Source organism: Lepidothrix coronata, unplaced genomic scaffold, assembly GCF_001604755.1.
Source record: "Lepidothrix coronata isolate B3197 unplaced genomic scaffold, Lepidothrix_coronata-1.0 Scaffold6, whole genome shotgun sequence".
NCBI lineage: Eukaryota > Metazoa > Chordata > Aves > Passeriformes > Pipridae > Lepidothrix > Lepidothrix coronata.
Genome location: NW_016690186.1, coordinates 4,838,206 through 4,852,361, shown reverse-complemented (window position 1 = coordinate 4,852,361; position 14,156 = coordinate 4,838,206). Strand labels below are relative to the sequence as shown.

At 40.1% G+C, this 14,156-nt stretch overlaps 1 protein-coding gene across 1 annotated transcript in view; it reads right to left on the bottom strand.

Moving 5' to 3' along the window:
* KLHL14 (kelch like family member 14) overlaps window positions 1-14,156 on the bottom strand; it is a 63,179-nt gene that overhangs the window by 8,313 nt on the left and 40,710 nt on the right. Inside the window, exons 3-4 of the mRNA XM_017833509.1 lie at window positions 9,379-9,468; window positions 4,863-4,941 (exon numbers count right to left, since the gene is read on the bottom strand). Coding sequence (XP_017688998.1) covers window positions 4,863-4,941; window positions 9,379-9,468 — 169 coding nt within the window. The remainder of the gene's footprint in view (window positions 1-4,862; window positions 4,942-9,378; window positions 9,469-14,156) is intronic.

Below are 14,156 nucleotides of genomic sequence, written 5' to 3'. Positions count from 1 at the left end.
ATCTATTTTCACAAAATTTGTAGAGTCCTTTAACATTTTAGAGAAATCTCCCTCTTTGTTAAAAGTGTCTGAGACTGGCTGGTGGTTTATAAGTTGGAAGAGAAGTCAGGCAGACACCAAGCCTGGAAACAGCAGGGCTGGCTGGGCATTCAGAGAGCAGTTTTGACACAATGCTGCCTGTTCCTGACCTTACTTTTTGGATTTGGTGCACACCTGACAGGTGCACACCAGCCAGTGTCACTGAGCACCTCCTGTCTACTTCTTTGCTTTCACCTTGCCTGCACATGGGTAGCTTGGACAGTATGGGACAGCACCCCTTGCTGAATGGGGGCGAGAACTCCACCACGAGGATAAGGCTACTGAAAAAAACCTTTTGTAAATAGGACAGGAATACTGCTAAGTGCTCCAAATCAAGTGACGAATTAAATAAGACCATTTAATTTATCTGTCAATGGGCAGATAGAAGCTGATGGCATATATTGCTCCGCATGGTCGGGCAGCAAATTGTGCATCTATGTTTTTAGCCTGATTTTCTATGGAAACAAAGCTTACTTGATTACACTGTACATGTACCCATGCCTGCCTGACTATTATCTCCTCAAAAAAACCCCGTTGGCTAATTTCACTCTAATCTGACAGAGGGTATAGGTATTACAGGCAATCAAGTGCTTATAAGCTTTCTGAGAATAAGTGAAGGGCCAGAGGCAAGACAGCCCACAGCTTCCCCAAAAGTAGGAAAAGCTGCAGAGATCACCTCCCATTACACATCAGAGACCATGCATAGGCAGGCATACATTCCCCAATGCTCCTGTGTCCAGCAGCCGCAAAGCACAAATCCACAGGGTCCCTGTCATCAGTGCTCCCACATCCGCTCCTCTGTCTTTGTGCCCTTCTCTGATGAACCCATTAAAAAACTGCTCTCAGCACGTTTCGTAGTTTTGTTTTTTTGTTTTTCTTGGTTTTTTGTTTTGTTTTGGTTTTTTTTTTTTTCAGTTCAGGTTTAATAAACAGAGATAGGTACAACTTCCAGGCATTATTCCATTAACTAGGATTTCACTGGCATTATTCTGTATGTGTACTCCTGGTTTCATCCACACAGTGTCACTATAAGGAGCAAAATGAAACCATCAGCACGCTTCAGTCTTCTGCTTGAATGTGAACATTCACTCAGTAGCTCCTGTCACAAATATTTTAAGCTTTTTGGTTTTTTACTTTTCAATGATACAGCGTGTAAGGGCATGCTGTTACAGTGTGTAAGGGCATGCTGTCAAGTGATGATTTTTAAATTGCTGTAAAATGTGATTCAGATTAAAATATAATACAGCAATCTTTGCATGACAACTTTCCCCACAATACTGGGAAGACACGATCCATTCTAATCAGATAACTGGAATGCACCTCAGGATCTGAATATGGACAATAAGACAATTATTTTGTGATTTTCTTCAGGACTTGCAAGTACTCAATGTTCACTGGTCTCTGAAATGCTTTTCCTTCACAACCCTTCACTCAACCATCAACCCAACCAACTTCTTCTTTCAAGTATACACACATAAAAGGGAAGATTTTCTTCCTGATTTTCACAGATGATTAATTTATGCCCTGAAACACTAAACAGAACTACCAGTCTGAGATTTGAAACTACCAGTGCTATTACTGATCATCGGAATATCTGGACCTGATTTCAGTCACTTATTGAGTGTATGCTTTGCATTTTAAAAATAAATATTCTTAATAGGGGTAAGCATTGCTATTATTAAATTTGAAGACAAAAATAAAATGTGAAATTGTTTTATCTCTTTTTCCGTGCCTACTTTTCTGAGTTCACTCAGCCTCAGAGAGTACACTGACTTGCTCACTTCCCACTTCCACTTGTGCTTCTTTAGAACCTAGTACAATGCTGTGCTTTTTGCTGGACTTTAAACAAAAACTTTTAATTCAGAATATAAGAAAAAGCAAAGTGTTTAAATGTTAATTTGTTTCGCACACCTTGAACAGCTCTGTGCTGAGGTGGCAAGATGCAACAGTTCTGACTGAGGTGTCCAGCTGAGGCTCACACCACAAGTTCAGATACAACTGCTAGAAAGACCGTCCTAGTCTCACTGATTTGTTCTCCAAAAAGCATCCCATTGTTATAGCATCATCAGGGAGATGTGTATTTCCAAGCTTATGAGTAATTTGCTGGTTCTCTAAACAACAAACTTCTGAAAATAGTACATACTTTTCAAAAGCATCTATTTTTGAGATGTTCTTCAAATAAAAAGAAACCAAACTTGGCTTTAAAGAAAATACACTGACAGCACTGAATCCATAATGGGATTAGACTTTTCTTTATAGCTCATACAGTAAAATCAATCAGATATGGATTTTGGCATATGAGATAAAAGTTTACTTATCAAATATTTCATACAGATTCTCGACTTGAGAATATACTGCCTGTGAATGAAACCCACATTTACCTGGCAGTCATTTCAAAGGAGCTATTATAATCCATCCAGCCAATTATTCTCAGACTAAAATTCCTAAGTAGGTTTTGACTTGATGGACCATAATGGCTCAAAAAACCCCCATCAAACAGTCTGTCTTGTCAATGGTGCCTGATTATGCCAACAGAGACAGGGCATGACCCTGTACTCCTAGGGGGGAAAAATAGCCTGTTGACTTTAATGGGAGCTTTATCTAACTAAAGGAGCTGGGAAGGGAAGCTGCATAAAAGCTCCCTCTTATTTGTACAATCTTCTAAAAACTGGGCCAGTCCCTACCTCTGAAGGCTGCAACAACTTTGAGGAAGTCATTAGGGATGACCAAATACACCATCAAAAACATTTGAGAAAGTGATTTGAAAATCCCTGTTTTCCAACAATAGCCCCAATGCTTAGGACCCTTTAAAGAAAGAAAAGGGGCAAGCCTATGAGCTATGTATCCTGGACAAAAGAGGTGATAATTAAAGTTGTCATAGTAAAAGTCCCTTGCAGAAGGAACTGTGTATGAGTATTCCATTACTTTTAAATAACACTGCAAGGAGCTAAGGTGCTAATACCTTACAGTTTATTACCAGGCAGCTGCGAAGCAAGCACAATGCACAGCTGAATTTCTGACTCTTTGCTGACTCTTTCCACCAGAGCACAAGGCAAGTCACATGCCACACGACTTTCTAGTGAAACACAACTGGCCCACGTGGAGGTGGAAAAACTCTCACTGTCTCCCTTCTCCAACCCTCAGCTACCTTCTTCTGCCTTCCGAGCTTTGTCAGCCAAATAAACCCAACAGCTCAGCCAGCCGCACATGCCCTTCAGGAATTCTGCTTGCAGATACCCAGAAGGCTTAATTAGGACACAGATTAGGCTCCATGGAAGAGCTTCAGGCTTGGTACAAACACTAGTCAGTCTCCCGGTTCACCGAGGATGACCTGCATGGTGATGAGCAATCTGATGCTCAGCTTCTGTCACCCCTCTGCCAACACCTGAGCCAGCAGTGACTCAGTCTGGGGAGCAGAACCCTCTGTTTTAAGTTAAACAGTCAGAGCTGTGAGGTTATCAGTGCTGGCAGGAGTGAGGGAGAAGGCTGGGGGCTACCAGAGCAGGGCCACCACTGTTGGGCTAGCTCTATTAACAACAACAAAAAAAATTTTAATAAAGGATTTTTAAAGTAAAAGATGACATTATTAATAAAGCCAGAGACTATAATGCACTGTGATGCTCTTTTTTATCTCTATTTTTATGGGTATTTTTGTTAGTGCACTCAGCTCCAACAGGGAACCTGCTCAGAACTGCTCCACTTGCACTTTTCTGTGCACTGGTAGAAAGCAGTATTTTTTTGTGACAAACATCACACATGGGTCTGCATAAGGATTTAGGTCAATCAAACTGAATCCTGAACAGAGGTCCTTCTAGAATTCTGCAGACTGACATTTTACCTCTGGAAATTCGAAAAGACAGGCATATTTTCATACATCTCATAATACACACCTCGAATCACAATGCTGCACTGAGATCAATATATTTATGACTGCCAGACACCTGAATACTGTGGACAGTCAACAAAGAAAGAGCTATAATACTGACAGCACATGGAATAAGGAGACCATCTTAGAGAGACACCGTGAGATCTTTTGTACACAGAATCCATGAGAAGATGGGTGTTGAACTGAAGGATGAAAAACACTGAATGTTTTTACAACTTTGGATCTTCTGCCTGTGAGATTCTCCTTATGAAACATGCATCATTCAGTTCAGGTTTGGTGGACTTTTTTTCTGTCAGGATAGGATTTGGGATCCACAGTTAAGTTTACATCATCTTTGCGAGTCATTGCTCAAGTCCACATGCACCTTTGCTCTCTGGTACACAGCAAGATTAAAACATGAGCTACTCTAATATGCATTAGCTGACAGCAACTTCACTCAAGATCACCTATGACAAGTGGAGACATGTTCAGGAGAGCTTTTCATGGCTGGTGTGGTGAAACAGGATGGAGTCAACATGTGAGGGTTTCAGTTCCCTCTAAGATATCTGACTATAATTACTGCTTGTTTACTGCAAACTCATCATGACAGTTCAGTCAGGGAACATGACAGGACACTATGGAGACTTCATAAAAATTCTTCAGACCGTACTCAGGCAACCAGTAATTGCACAAAGTCCATGGCCATTTTGCATGAGTTAGCACTGCAGGATTTGGCATCTAGAGTTCTGAATTTGGAAAGTTTTAAACATCAGGAGACGAATGGGATGCAACTGCATGCTGCAGTTTTATCTGTGTTTTCAGTGCTTCTGTAGGCCTCCTTACTCCCAGAACTAAGCCAAACCTCAGCTGCTCCTAGGATGAGAAAACAGAAATTGAAAAACACATAGCAGGTTTTTACCTCTCTTGCATGGGTGGAAGTTGTATCCAGCTGTTAAACCTGGGATCGTATCGGCTAACAAAGTTTGTACTGTGTTTCCCTGTAAAGATAGATTATTTTGACACTCAGCTGTTTGTTTTCATGTATTTAACATCATGATTGTAATATATATATCATATACTTCACAAGTTGACAGCTTTTATGAAGGGTTCCCCCTTTTACAACAATGTCTGATTACACTATGTGTACAGTAATAATTCAACAAATGGGGCAGGCACTGCAAGGTTTGAATTAGCAGTCACTAGCAGTAAAAGCAGACAGAGATTATTCTTGCTCTCTGTAATAAGATCTTGAAAATGTGTATTTAAATTTACTTACACATGCTGTGGTATTTTCACAGCCACAAGAAATCACAGCACTAAACAATATTACTGCCCAAAAGAGGGCATCCCCACAATATTTTTATGACTGGAGTATTTTGTGTCAGGTAAAAAAATTAAAGGGAGAACACGTGCTTTTCTTTCTTCTCACATCATCTCTACGTGGAACATGGCAAAACACCCTTGTGCAAATAACCACGAGCTGCATAAGCCATCAGCATGGGGTATGCAGCATTTGCACTAGATGGTTTATTCTACTATGTACTTTCAGTGTAAGTTAGAAGGAATTACAGATGTGCATCGAAGGGGGAATACACTCTTAGAATTTTATTCCAAGTGTGTTAGCTAAAATATGAAACATGAGCAACATACACCAGCTAACTAGCTTCTCCCTTCTGTCAAGCCCAGGAACTGTGTTCATGTCTTCACGATATTAAGATTTCACCTTATTTTACATGCAGATTGACATCAAAGCAAGAAAACTGAAGCAAGAGAGTGCATGGCAATTTCCTGTAACACCTGAGACTTTAACAGTTGAGCATTTCGGAAACAAAAACCTTTGTTTATGTATGTATGACTAAAAGATTGAATTAGAGGCTTCACAGGCCAGCAGAATAACCCAATAGTGTATGTCACAGTTCTATAAATGGTCACTAGGTATTCTACAAGGTGAATATTTTTGAATAAGACAAGCCTCTTGCAGGATTGGCTCGCTTTGCCTGCTTCATTCCACACCTACTTCATCATGTGTAAGTAGACCATCAAGATTGTAGAAAAGAATAACAATACAGCTAGAATTTGTATTTGGAATAATTTAAGAACATCTTCTACAAGAAAACAGAAAGAAACCATGATGACCACCCTGGAAGTAAACTCATTTCCTTGCTATGTTATAAGCATGTTCTGTATGAGGAGGGTGAAGCAGAAGACTAATAACTAATGCAGTATTTCCCTTCCAATCCAACATGTAGCCTAAGAGGGACCATGCTTGGCACCATTCAAACATATCTCAAAATACAGGGTGAGATCCCCATACTCTAAGTGCAATTGGTCATTCTGCCACTGGGTTTAGATAAGTGAGACTTTGCTCTTGGTGCCTATCTGAATTCCTTTAGTCTATATAAACAATTTACAAAAAGAGGCATTGAGAGCTATAATGGCAGTAAAACTAACAGCAGACATCTAAGGGCCTCTAGGTTTCACTATTTAGGACAGTTATTAATCTATTTGTATTTCAAAAAGCAAGATTTCAAAACAGTGTAAGTATTGACCATAAGTTTGGACTTCTACTAGGAGGTTTTAATGCTGCCATATTCACTACATCTTTCAGAGTTACTGGGGACTTCAGTGGTCACTGGTTATACAGCAGCTTTTTCATTGTTGTCATACAAACCTATGATTTGGAGACCTTAGCACATGTTCACTAAAAACACCACATATATAGAAGATTGTAGAGTGCAGGGTAGAAAGAGAAGGGTTTAGTAAGACTGGAGTAGGAATACTGGATACAAATCTGGTCCCTTCACAGGAAGGGAGATGAAATCAAACTAGAACAGGCACAGAGAAGAGCTACTATGGTGACAGGAGGAACTGAAAGTTTACCTTATGGCAGGAGACAAAGAACTCGGCCTGTTGCACCAAGGAAAACAAAAGCTGAAAGGGGACAGGAGTGCTGTCTGTAATACTTTTAAGAAACAAATCTCCAGAAGGGGTAAAACTATTAAGATAAAGGCCAGCTTTGGCATGAGAACAAGGTGATTTAGACAGCCAAAGAATACATTTTACTGGACATTAGAATAAGGCTCCTAGTCATTTAGAGCAATTGGATTCTGTAACAGCTTTCCAACAGGAGTACTTGGGGCTAGAAATCCAACTGCTTTTCAAACGTAGCTTAGAAAATTAACAAAATGGAACTATATGATGCCTGTGATGACAGGAAAAGGACTTGATGACCTACTTAAACTGCCTGTTGTAACTGGTTTGACTCCAGTTTAATTCAGAACTTAAAGAACTGTTTCTATTTTTTTGCCTTGCTCATTAGTCAGGAGGTTACACATGTTAGGAGGTACCTGTCAGAACCCAGAACTTGGGATAAGTGGTCGGAAATCAGGATTAGCCAAACAGGATGATGGGACAAAAGGTGGCAGATACTCTGCGCTCTACAGGAAGGTCTCCGCAGCCATGCCAAAAGGTGAAGAGCTCTGAAGGTTATGAAGGTTTGTCTTAAATCCATGTCTGTGTTGTACATCCTGGTTTCATCAGCCTTTACTCATGCAGGGACCCCTTGTGCCTGAAAAGGCATAGATATAGGAGGATCCAAAAAGTGAGAAAAAATGTCTCCGATGCTTTCTGCATTGCCAGGAAGCCAGAGGAGCATGAAGGAGGCATAAGCACTCCTTGGGGACCATACAGCTTCTCAAGAATCAGGCGGTCTGATGGCTGAAGCAATGTATGGTGCTCTTTCCATTGCTACCACTTCAAGGATAATTTTTTACACTGGAAAAAACACCTGGAACATTCTCGTTCAAAGGAAAAGCCTTCTAATGCCTTGGCAAGACAGTTCCAGCTAGGTCTGAAGCCCCTTCTGTGCTACAAGAATAGCATAAAAGCAGGTATGTGCGAGCTGTTCCCCTGTAGTTGCACATTTAGAGCAAACTGGTTCCAAGAAAGAACTAGCCCAGCAGTAGCACAGGATGTAGTTTATGATTTCAGGTCCACTTTTTGTGACAAGTATGATCCATTTCTCTTGGGGTAAATTCATTAAGAGTCCAGTATATCAATGCTCCTACCTCTTTCGTTGCTGTCTTCTCTACAGAAAATAAACTAGCCCTGGTATTCACAGAACAAGGAAGTTGTTAGATGTATTCAGTAACATCTTCAGCTCAGGAGTTGATCTAGGCAACCATAGACCTAAGTTACTATTCATCTCACAAACAACTGTGCTTAACTCCTATCTCAGATGCAGGACATGTACCCCTTCTAATCTCTCTTCATCGCCTTGCCATTCAGTTTCCATGTCTTTAAAATGCGGGTAATTATATTTCTTTTACTCTTCATGTGACATGGCCATTTAAGTATAAACTGTCTGGAACAAGGTCTGCCTCTTACTATCCATATGCCTACCACCAAGCACAACGGGGGCCCTCAGTGGATGGATATGGCTGATGATCCCCCCCAAAAAATTATCATTAATGATACTGTGCTGTCTCCTGTTTAATATAAAGGACATTCAACAATAGAACTAAGGGGCTTGTCTCCTAAGACATTTAGTGATATTCTTAACTACACCAGAAACATGCTTATAGGGTGGACTGGATTGTTTGTCTCAGGTTTTAGGAAGTGAACAGATGTAACAATTTTCTATAATTTGGTTTAGTGCAGATGCTGAAATGGGGCATTCACAATAAAATATATGCAGTATATGTAATTTCAGTTGGATCCTCTGGTGTTTTAAAGTAAAAATGTGTACCTGCAAGCTGTTTTATGTTTTCTCAGTCATAATTATCTCTGTTACACAGACTGCTACAACTACAACTCTTTCTTTGTGTGCAAGCTTTTTAACAATGTCTTGACAATTTTGTGAATTTTGCAAGGCATGGTATTCTCCTTTTGCTTTGCTCAGAAGCCTGTTAAATTGTTTAATTTCTCTTTGCGGTAAATTTATGAAGTAATCAAATCAAAGAAGGTAGCAGCAGATAATCTATATGAGAAGCTCCTCACAAGACTAAAAAAAGGACCAGTGTAAGAATCTCAGAGTCTAGATAATTAACACATTAACAACTTGAGCTGCGAGTATCTTGTTTGACAATAGAAAAGAAGCATTCATCTATTGCTATTGCATTATTATATTATGACTGGAAGGAGATTGGAAATGAAGGTTAAAATTCTTAACAGCTGCTGCCTGGTGCATGCACTTGAAAGAGTCTGTTCTGCTGCCTGTGGCATTTCTCAAGGGATGTGGGAGCTGATGAATGATGGAGATGATAAAGCAAAAGTACCAGATATTCATTACATCAACATCTAAAAGTAGCCTTTAGTAGGTTCAGCAATTAGGCTGAAGGTCCTCAAAATCCCTTGCTAATCACTACAGCAGCTGACCTGACAGACAGACAGAGGAAGGCAGATGCTGCTTTTGCTTTTAAGTATTCTATACATACCATTAGGGTTCCATTGGTCTTCTCCTCCCAGCACGAACAAGAAGTTTTCCACTTCCACAACACAGTGATGGGCACTGTTATATGGCATAACTGCAAGCAAAGCAAGAATTCTTTGTCAGCTTAGGACACTGATTACATCAAATATTTCCAAAGGTACAAAGTACAGCACAGAGATTACATCTGTAGGAAATGATATGGGAACGCGTCACCCCAAGCATTTACGTCCACTGACTTAGCAGCAGACAAAGCCGCTTATTAGTAAACTTATGCTATTCAATCTTGCAAATAATTAAGAAATAAAGCAAGAATTCTGGCCCCTTCTGGGTCCCCCCTCACCTGCCCAAGTGCCATATATACTGCTCTAAAAACAGCTTGTAAAAAGGGATGAAGTTCCTTGAAAATAAGCAGATGCTAGGAATCCTAGTACGCTAGAAAACATTAAAAGACCTCAGCCCAGCTTTGTTCTGCTGGCAATGTTTCCACAAGAAGAGTCAGTATGTTCAGTAGCTTTCTATTACACAGCAATGAACAAGCCGCATTTCCATACAGTTTTAAGTTTTTAAATTAAGGTCCTGCTGATTTAATGCCTTTTCCAAATGTATACGCTTAATTTCCTGTACAATGTCATTAGCAGCACAATCACACATCTTCTATTCATCTAATCAGGAAGCCCTTTGTTAACAAAGATCAAAACTGTGGCATTAGGTTTGCAATATCCCCTTTTTTTTACAGAGGTCTCTTGATTACTGAGGACCAGCTACAGATGCAAACATCTATTTTTTAAAATTTATGTTTTCCACTGTAAATGCTAAAATGCAAAAATAATTATTATATATACATAATATTCACATATTATTGCAGTGTGCCATACAGAACTATAATGATATTATAAGATAAATGTAAACTTACACAGCATTAGTTATCATACCACATAGAGTAGTTTTGGCCCAGTGACACCAGTAGGAAAAATGATGTCCTTGTTCAGCTCATCATATGGGCACCTTAAATCTAGGTGAGGACAAATGGGGTGGTGATGTGCATGTACAGGCAGGGAACTTATTGCTTGACACGGATCAACAGAGCACTTAGGAAACCAGTGCAGTGGGAAATCAATATGACTCAGGGCCAGCTTTTACTTTGTGCTCTTTTGCCAATGCCAAAAAAAAAAAAAAAAGAGGCAGCCTATCTCACACTTGGATTATTTTGGGTGATATATCTCTCATTTCATTTGTTTTATTATCTTTTATTTTTCTCAGAATGCAGTTGTGCAGTATAGCATATGCAAATAATAATAAAAAGAAATATGCACAGCTTTGTTATTTAGGACACTTTTTCTTAAAGATCAAGTGGGCTCATTTAAGCTTCTTATTGAAGTTTTTGCCTAGGCGATGATGAATAAGTAAGGTATGTTTTTAGTTTCTAGTAAAGGTCGAATATCATTTTCATACTCTGTGGTCTTACAAGTCATGTAAGTGAAATAGTTCTCAAATTAGGCAGCCAGTACAGTGAAAGTTCATTAATTAAGGTTATTTGTTACTGGTACACTTTATATTAACTGAGAACTAATCCTATACCAGACACTGCAAAAGATTTTATACTACCCAGAGATTCTCACAGAGGGATGAAAAAATTAAATAGATTTTTGGTATCTTTTGAGCTCTCATATCATATTTATCTCATTCTTTAGTCTCAGATGTTTTCCTATTTTAAAATCTCTCTCCCAAAACTCCAGCACTTTTCTTGACTTTGTGGATGCTTGTAGTACATAATGAATTTGGGTCTCTCCCCTGAGAAATTTGCTGCCTTCCTTAAATGCTTTTTGGGACCCTTCATCTCAAGAAGAGATTCCCCAGGATCAGTCTGCAAGAGCTTCAATTCTTACCTAATCCAATGCTCTATTATGGTTTCCAGTTAGGTCCAAGCCAGTAGTTGCACCCTCAACCTCTTCTGTTGGTCAATCTGGAGAGCTCTAGCGTTTATAAAAAGAACTGTCTGCAGGCAGTACACATGCATATTTTTCACGTTTTCACTTTTGCAAACACTTGTGTTTATTTATCCTCCATATTAACACAAAGAGGGTCAGTAGAGGAAGAAAATCTATTTTAAGCTTTTTGGCTGTTCCCATGCATATAAGGTACGCAATAAGACTCCCATACTTATTCCTACAATTAAACCTTGAAAACTAATGGATTAATCCTGGCTCCTACTTAATTTGACGGCAACATTCTCACTGATACAGGATTGGGTCCAAATGATCAGAACTACCATCATGGGAAAGCTAAAAGGAAGCTTGCCTTAGAAGGAGGGTAGTATTTGGGTTTCAGAAGGAAAGGTGACTGCAATAAAACACTGCAGACCTTTACTGTGACCTTAGTTTCTCATAGAGCTTTGGAGAAAACTCTGTTCTTGGTCTCGTGAATCTGCCCATGGGGATGAAGGGAACGGGAAAACACAGGGAGGATGGAGTGACACCTAAGAGGGAAGGATGTTTTGGGCACCGAAACTCTGAAATCACCAACATCACAGTCTTTCCCCTTGGCCATTTTCAGGGTCCCTCAGAGTCATGAGTTATACACAGAAATCAAACCTATGGGAATGAAGATTTTTTTTTTTCCCCACCATAAAATGTCCCTTGAAAGCACCAGAAAGCTTGTGCTGTAAACCATAATTCTTTGTGAACACACACCCATATAGAACATATAGGTAATAGTCCAAATTACATGGCAGTGAGCGTGCTATATTTGATGTCTAGTAGGAACTATCTTCTCAAACTCACTGGGCTTGACAGGGTGTAACGGGAAGAATTTGGCCCATCACAAAGTCTGGCCAGGCTGCTGCTTTCAATAATTTTACATGAGCCTTTGTCTGCTGTTTTGCTTTAGTAGTATGAAAATCCCATCTTCTCATTTTTCGATTTCAACTCACTGGAACACCTGCCTGCCCCACAAAAAGGGTATTTGAAGAGAACTTTGTACGCCACGCTCAAACACAGCTCAGTGTGAGTTTTTAGCGTGTCAGTCAGTGAGTTAGAGGGAAAGGGTAAGGAGAAGCTAATCAGGATGAAATGAGATTAAAGGCTGTCTAATTTTACAGCAACTGTGATCCATCAGCCACTGTGAAAGTGACAGTGGAAATGAATGATGGAGACAGACAGGTGGGGCTGTACATTTCACTGATTTATCCTCAAATGCACTGGGCCTTATTTTATTGAGTGAACATGACCGCATTTATCATGACTGTCATCTAAACCCACTTCCCTCCATTTAAAAAGGTCACTTTACTAGAAGGGAGTAGGATAGAGGCACTTTCAAAACAGATTTGAAATTTAATAACACATGTTTATAAACCCCTGTGCAAGAATTCTCAACTTTATTAAAGACCAATTTAAAAAGAAGGGGAAAAGAATATTAAAAAGAGAAGAAGATGAAAAAAGCCATGGTCATCTGAGAAACATGGTTAGCTACCAAGGTGATAGGTGCCAGAGAAATATGTGAGATAGACAGATATAAACAGATTAGTTGGAGGGAGCAGAAATCACCTCTTCTAAGGCTCTGCCCCTCACACACACTTCACAAAGCTCAGGATGCCCATGCTTTCCTGGACCAAGAGCACAAACAAGTCCAAACAGCCCCACTGAAAGACAACACCCCCACCAGCCCTCTTTCCATGCAATTGATATAGGATTGGTAGGAGACCCTTGGTAAGGTGAGAGGCAATTTCCCAGGTATGTATGTAACACCTAAAGCTTCCTAGCTCAAAACCAAATGGGTGATTTATACTTGAGAATGATCCAGAAGGCAGGGAAGTCCAAGACTGCAGTGGTGTTTGCTAAGAAATACTTCACTACATAAACATCAGTGACATTGTGCAGGAGGTGACACTCACAGTTGTTCTCCAGATGCAGACGCAGGTGGAGGACACAGCAGCACTGCACATCAGGATAGCTATCCCAGGCAGAAACTCCTCACACATGCCAAAGCTTAGCTAATGAAAGGTACTAGACAATGTTCTGGGACCTACTTTCAAAAACAGAGACTACAGCTGACAGTCAAACACGCACGAAATGAAACACTCTCAATTGTAATGCCTATGAGGACAACCAGACACACCGATGCTTCAAAGGCACCTCCATGATACACCTCACTCACCTAACAAACAATAATGTGTGCTCTTTGTCTTACCCAGTTTTGTTTAGTTTCTGCCAATAATTGCACATTTAGGAAACAGCATCTGGTTGTTCTCCATACATTAATAAAAGGGTCATCAGTTCCTCCTCCTCCTTGCACCTTCCCTTGTCTATCATCACTTCAGCACTAATCAGCAGAGAAGAAGGGGGAATTGGAGTAGCGTTTCTCAAGACAGGAGAAGGCATAAGCTCTGGTCCCAGGAGAACTGAAATCTGTGATACAGTCTATAGCCATTCCCCCACTCTGCTAAAAACTCCTTTCAGAAACTGCACTTGATTTTTCTACCAAAAAAAAAAAAAGTGCCCACTCCCCCCAAGCCCCTGCACCCCCCCCAACAAACAAACAAAAAACCAAACTCCATAGATTTTTCACTGCCCTGAACCATTCAGCTGCTTGAGATACAGGAGGTACTGTAAGGAAAGCCAAGAAGTCTCTTCCTCAGCTACTGCACAGCTTGAGCACAGCCCTTCAAGACTCAGTACACACCAAGAAGTCATGCTTATCATCTCTAATGACCTGTGCAGATGACGCAAGAGAAGAGTGTGTTTCCAGAATGAGGATGTCATTATCAGAGGACATACGGAGTCAATA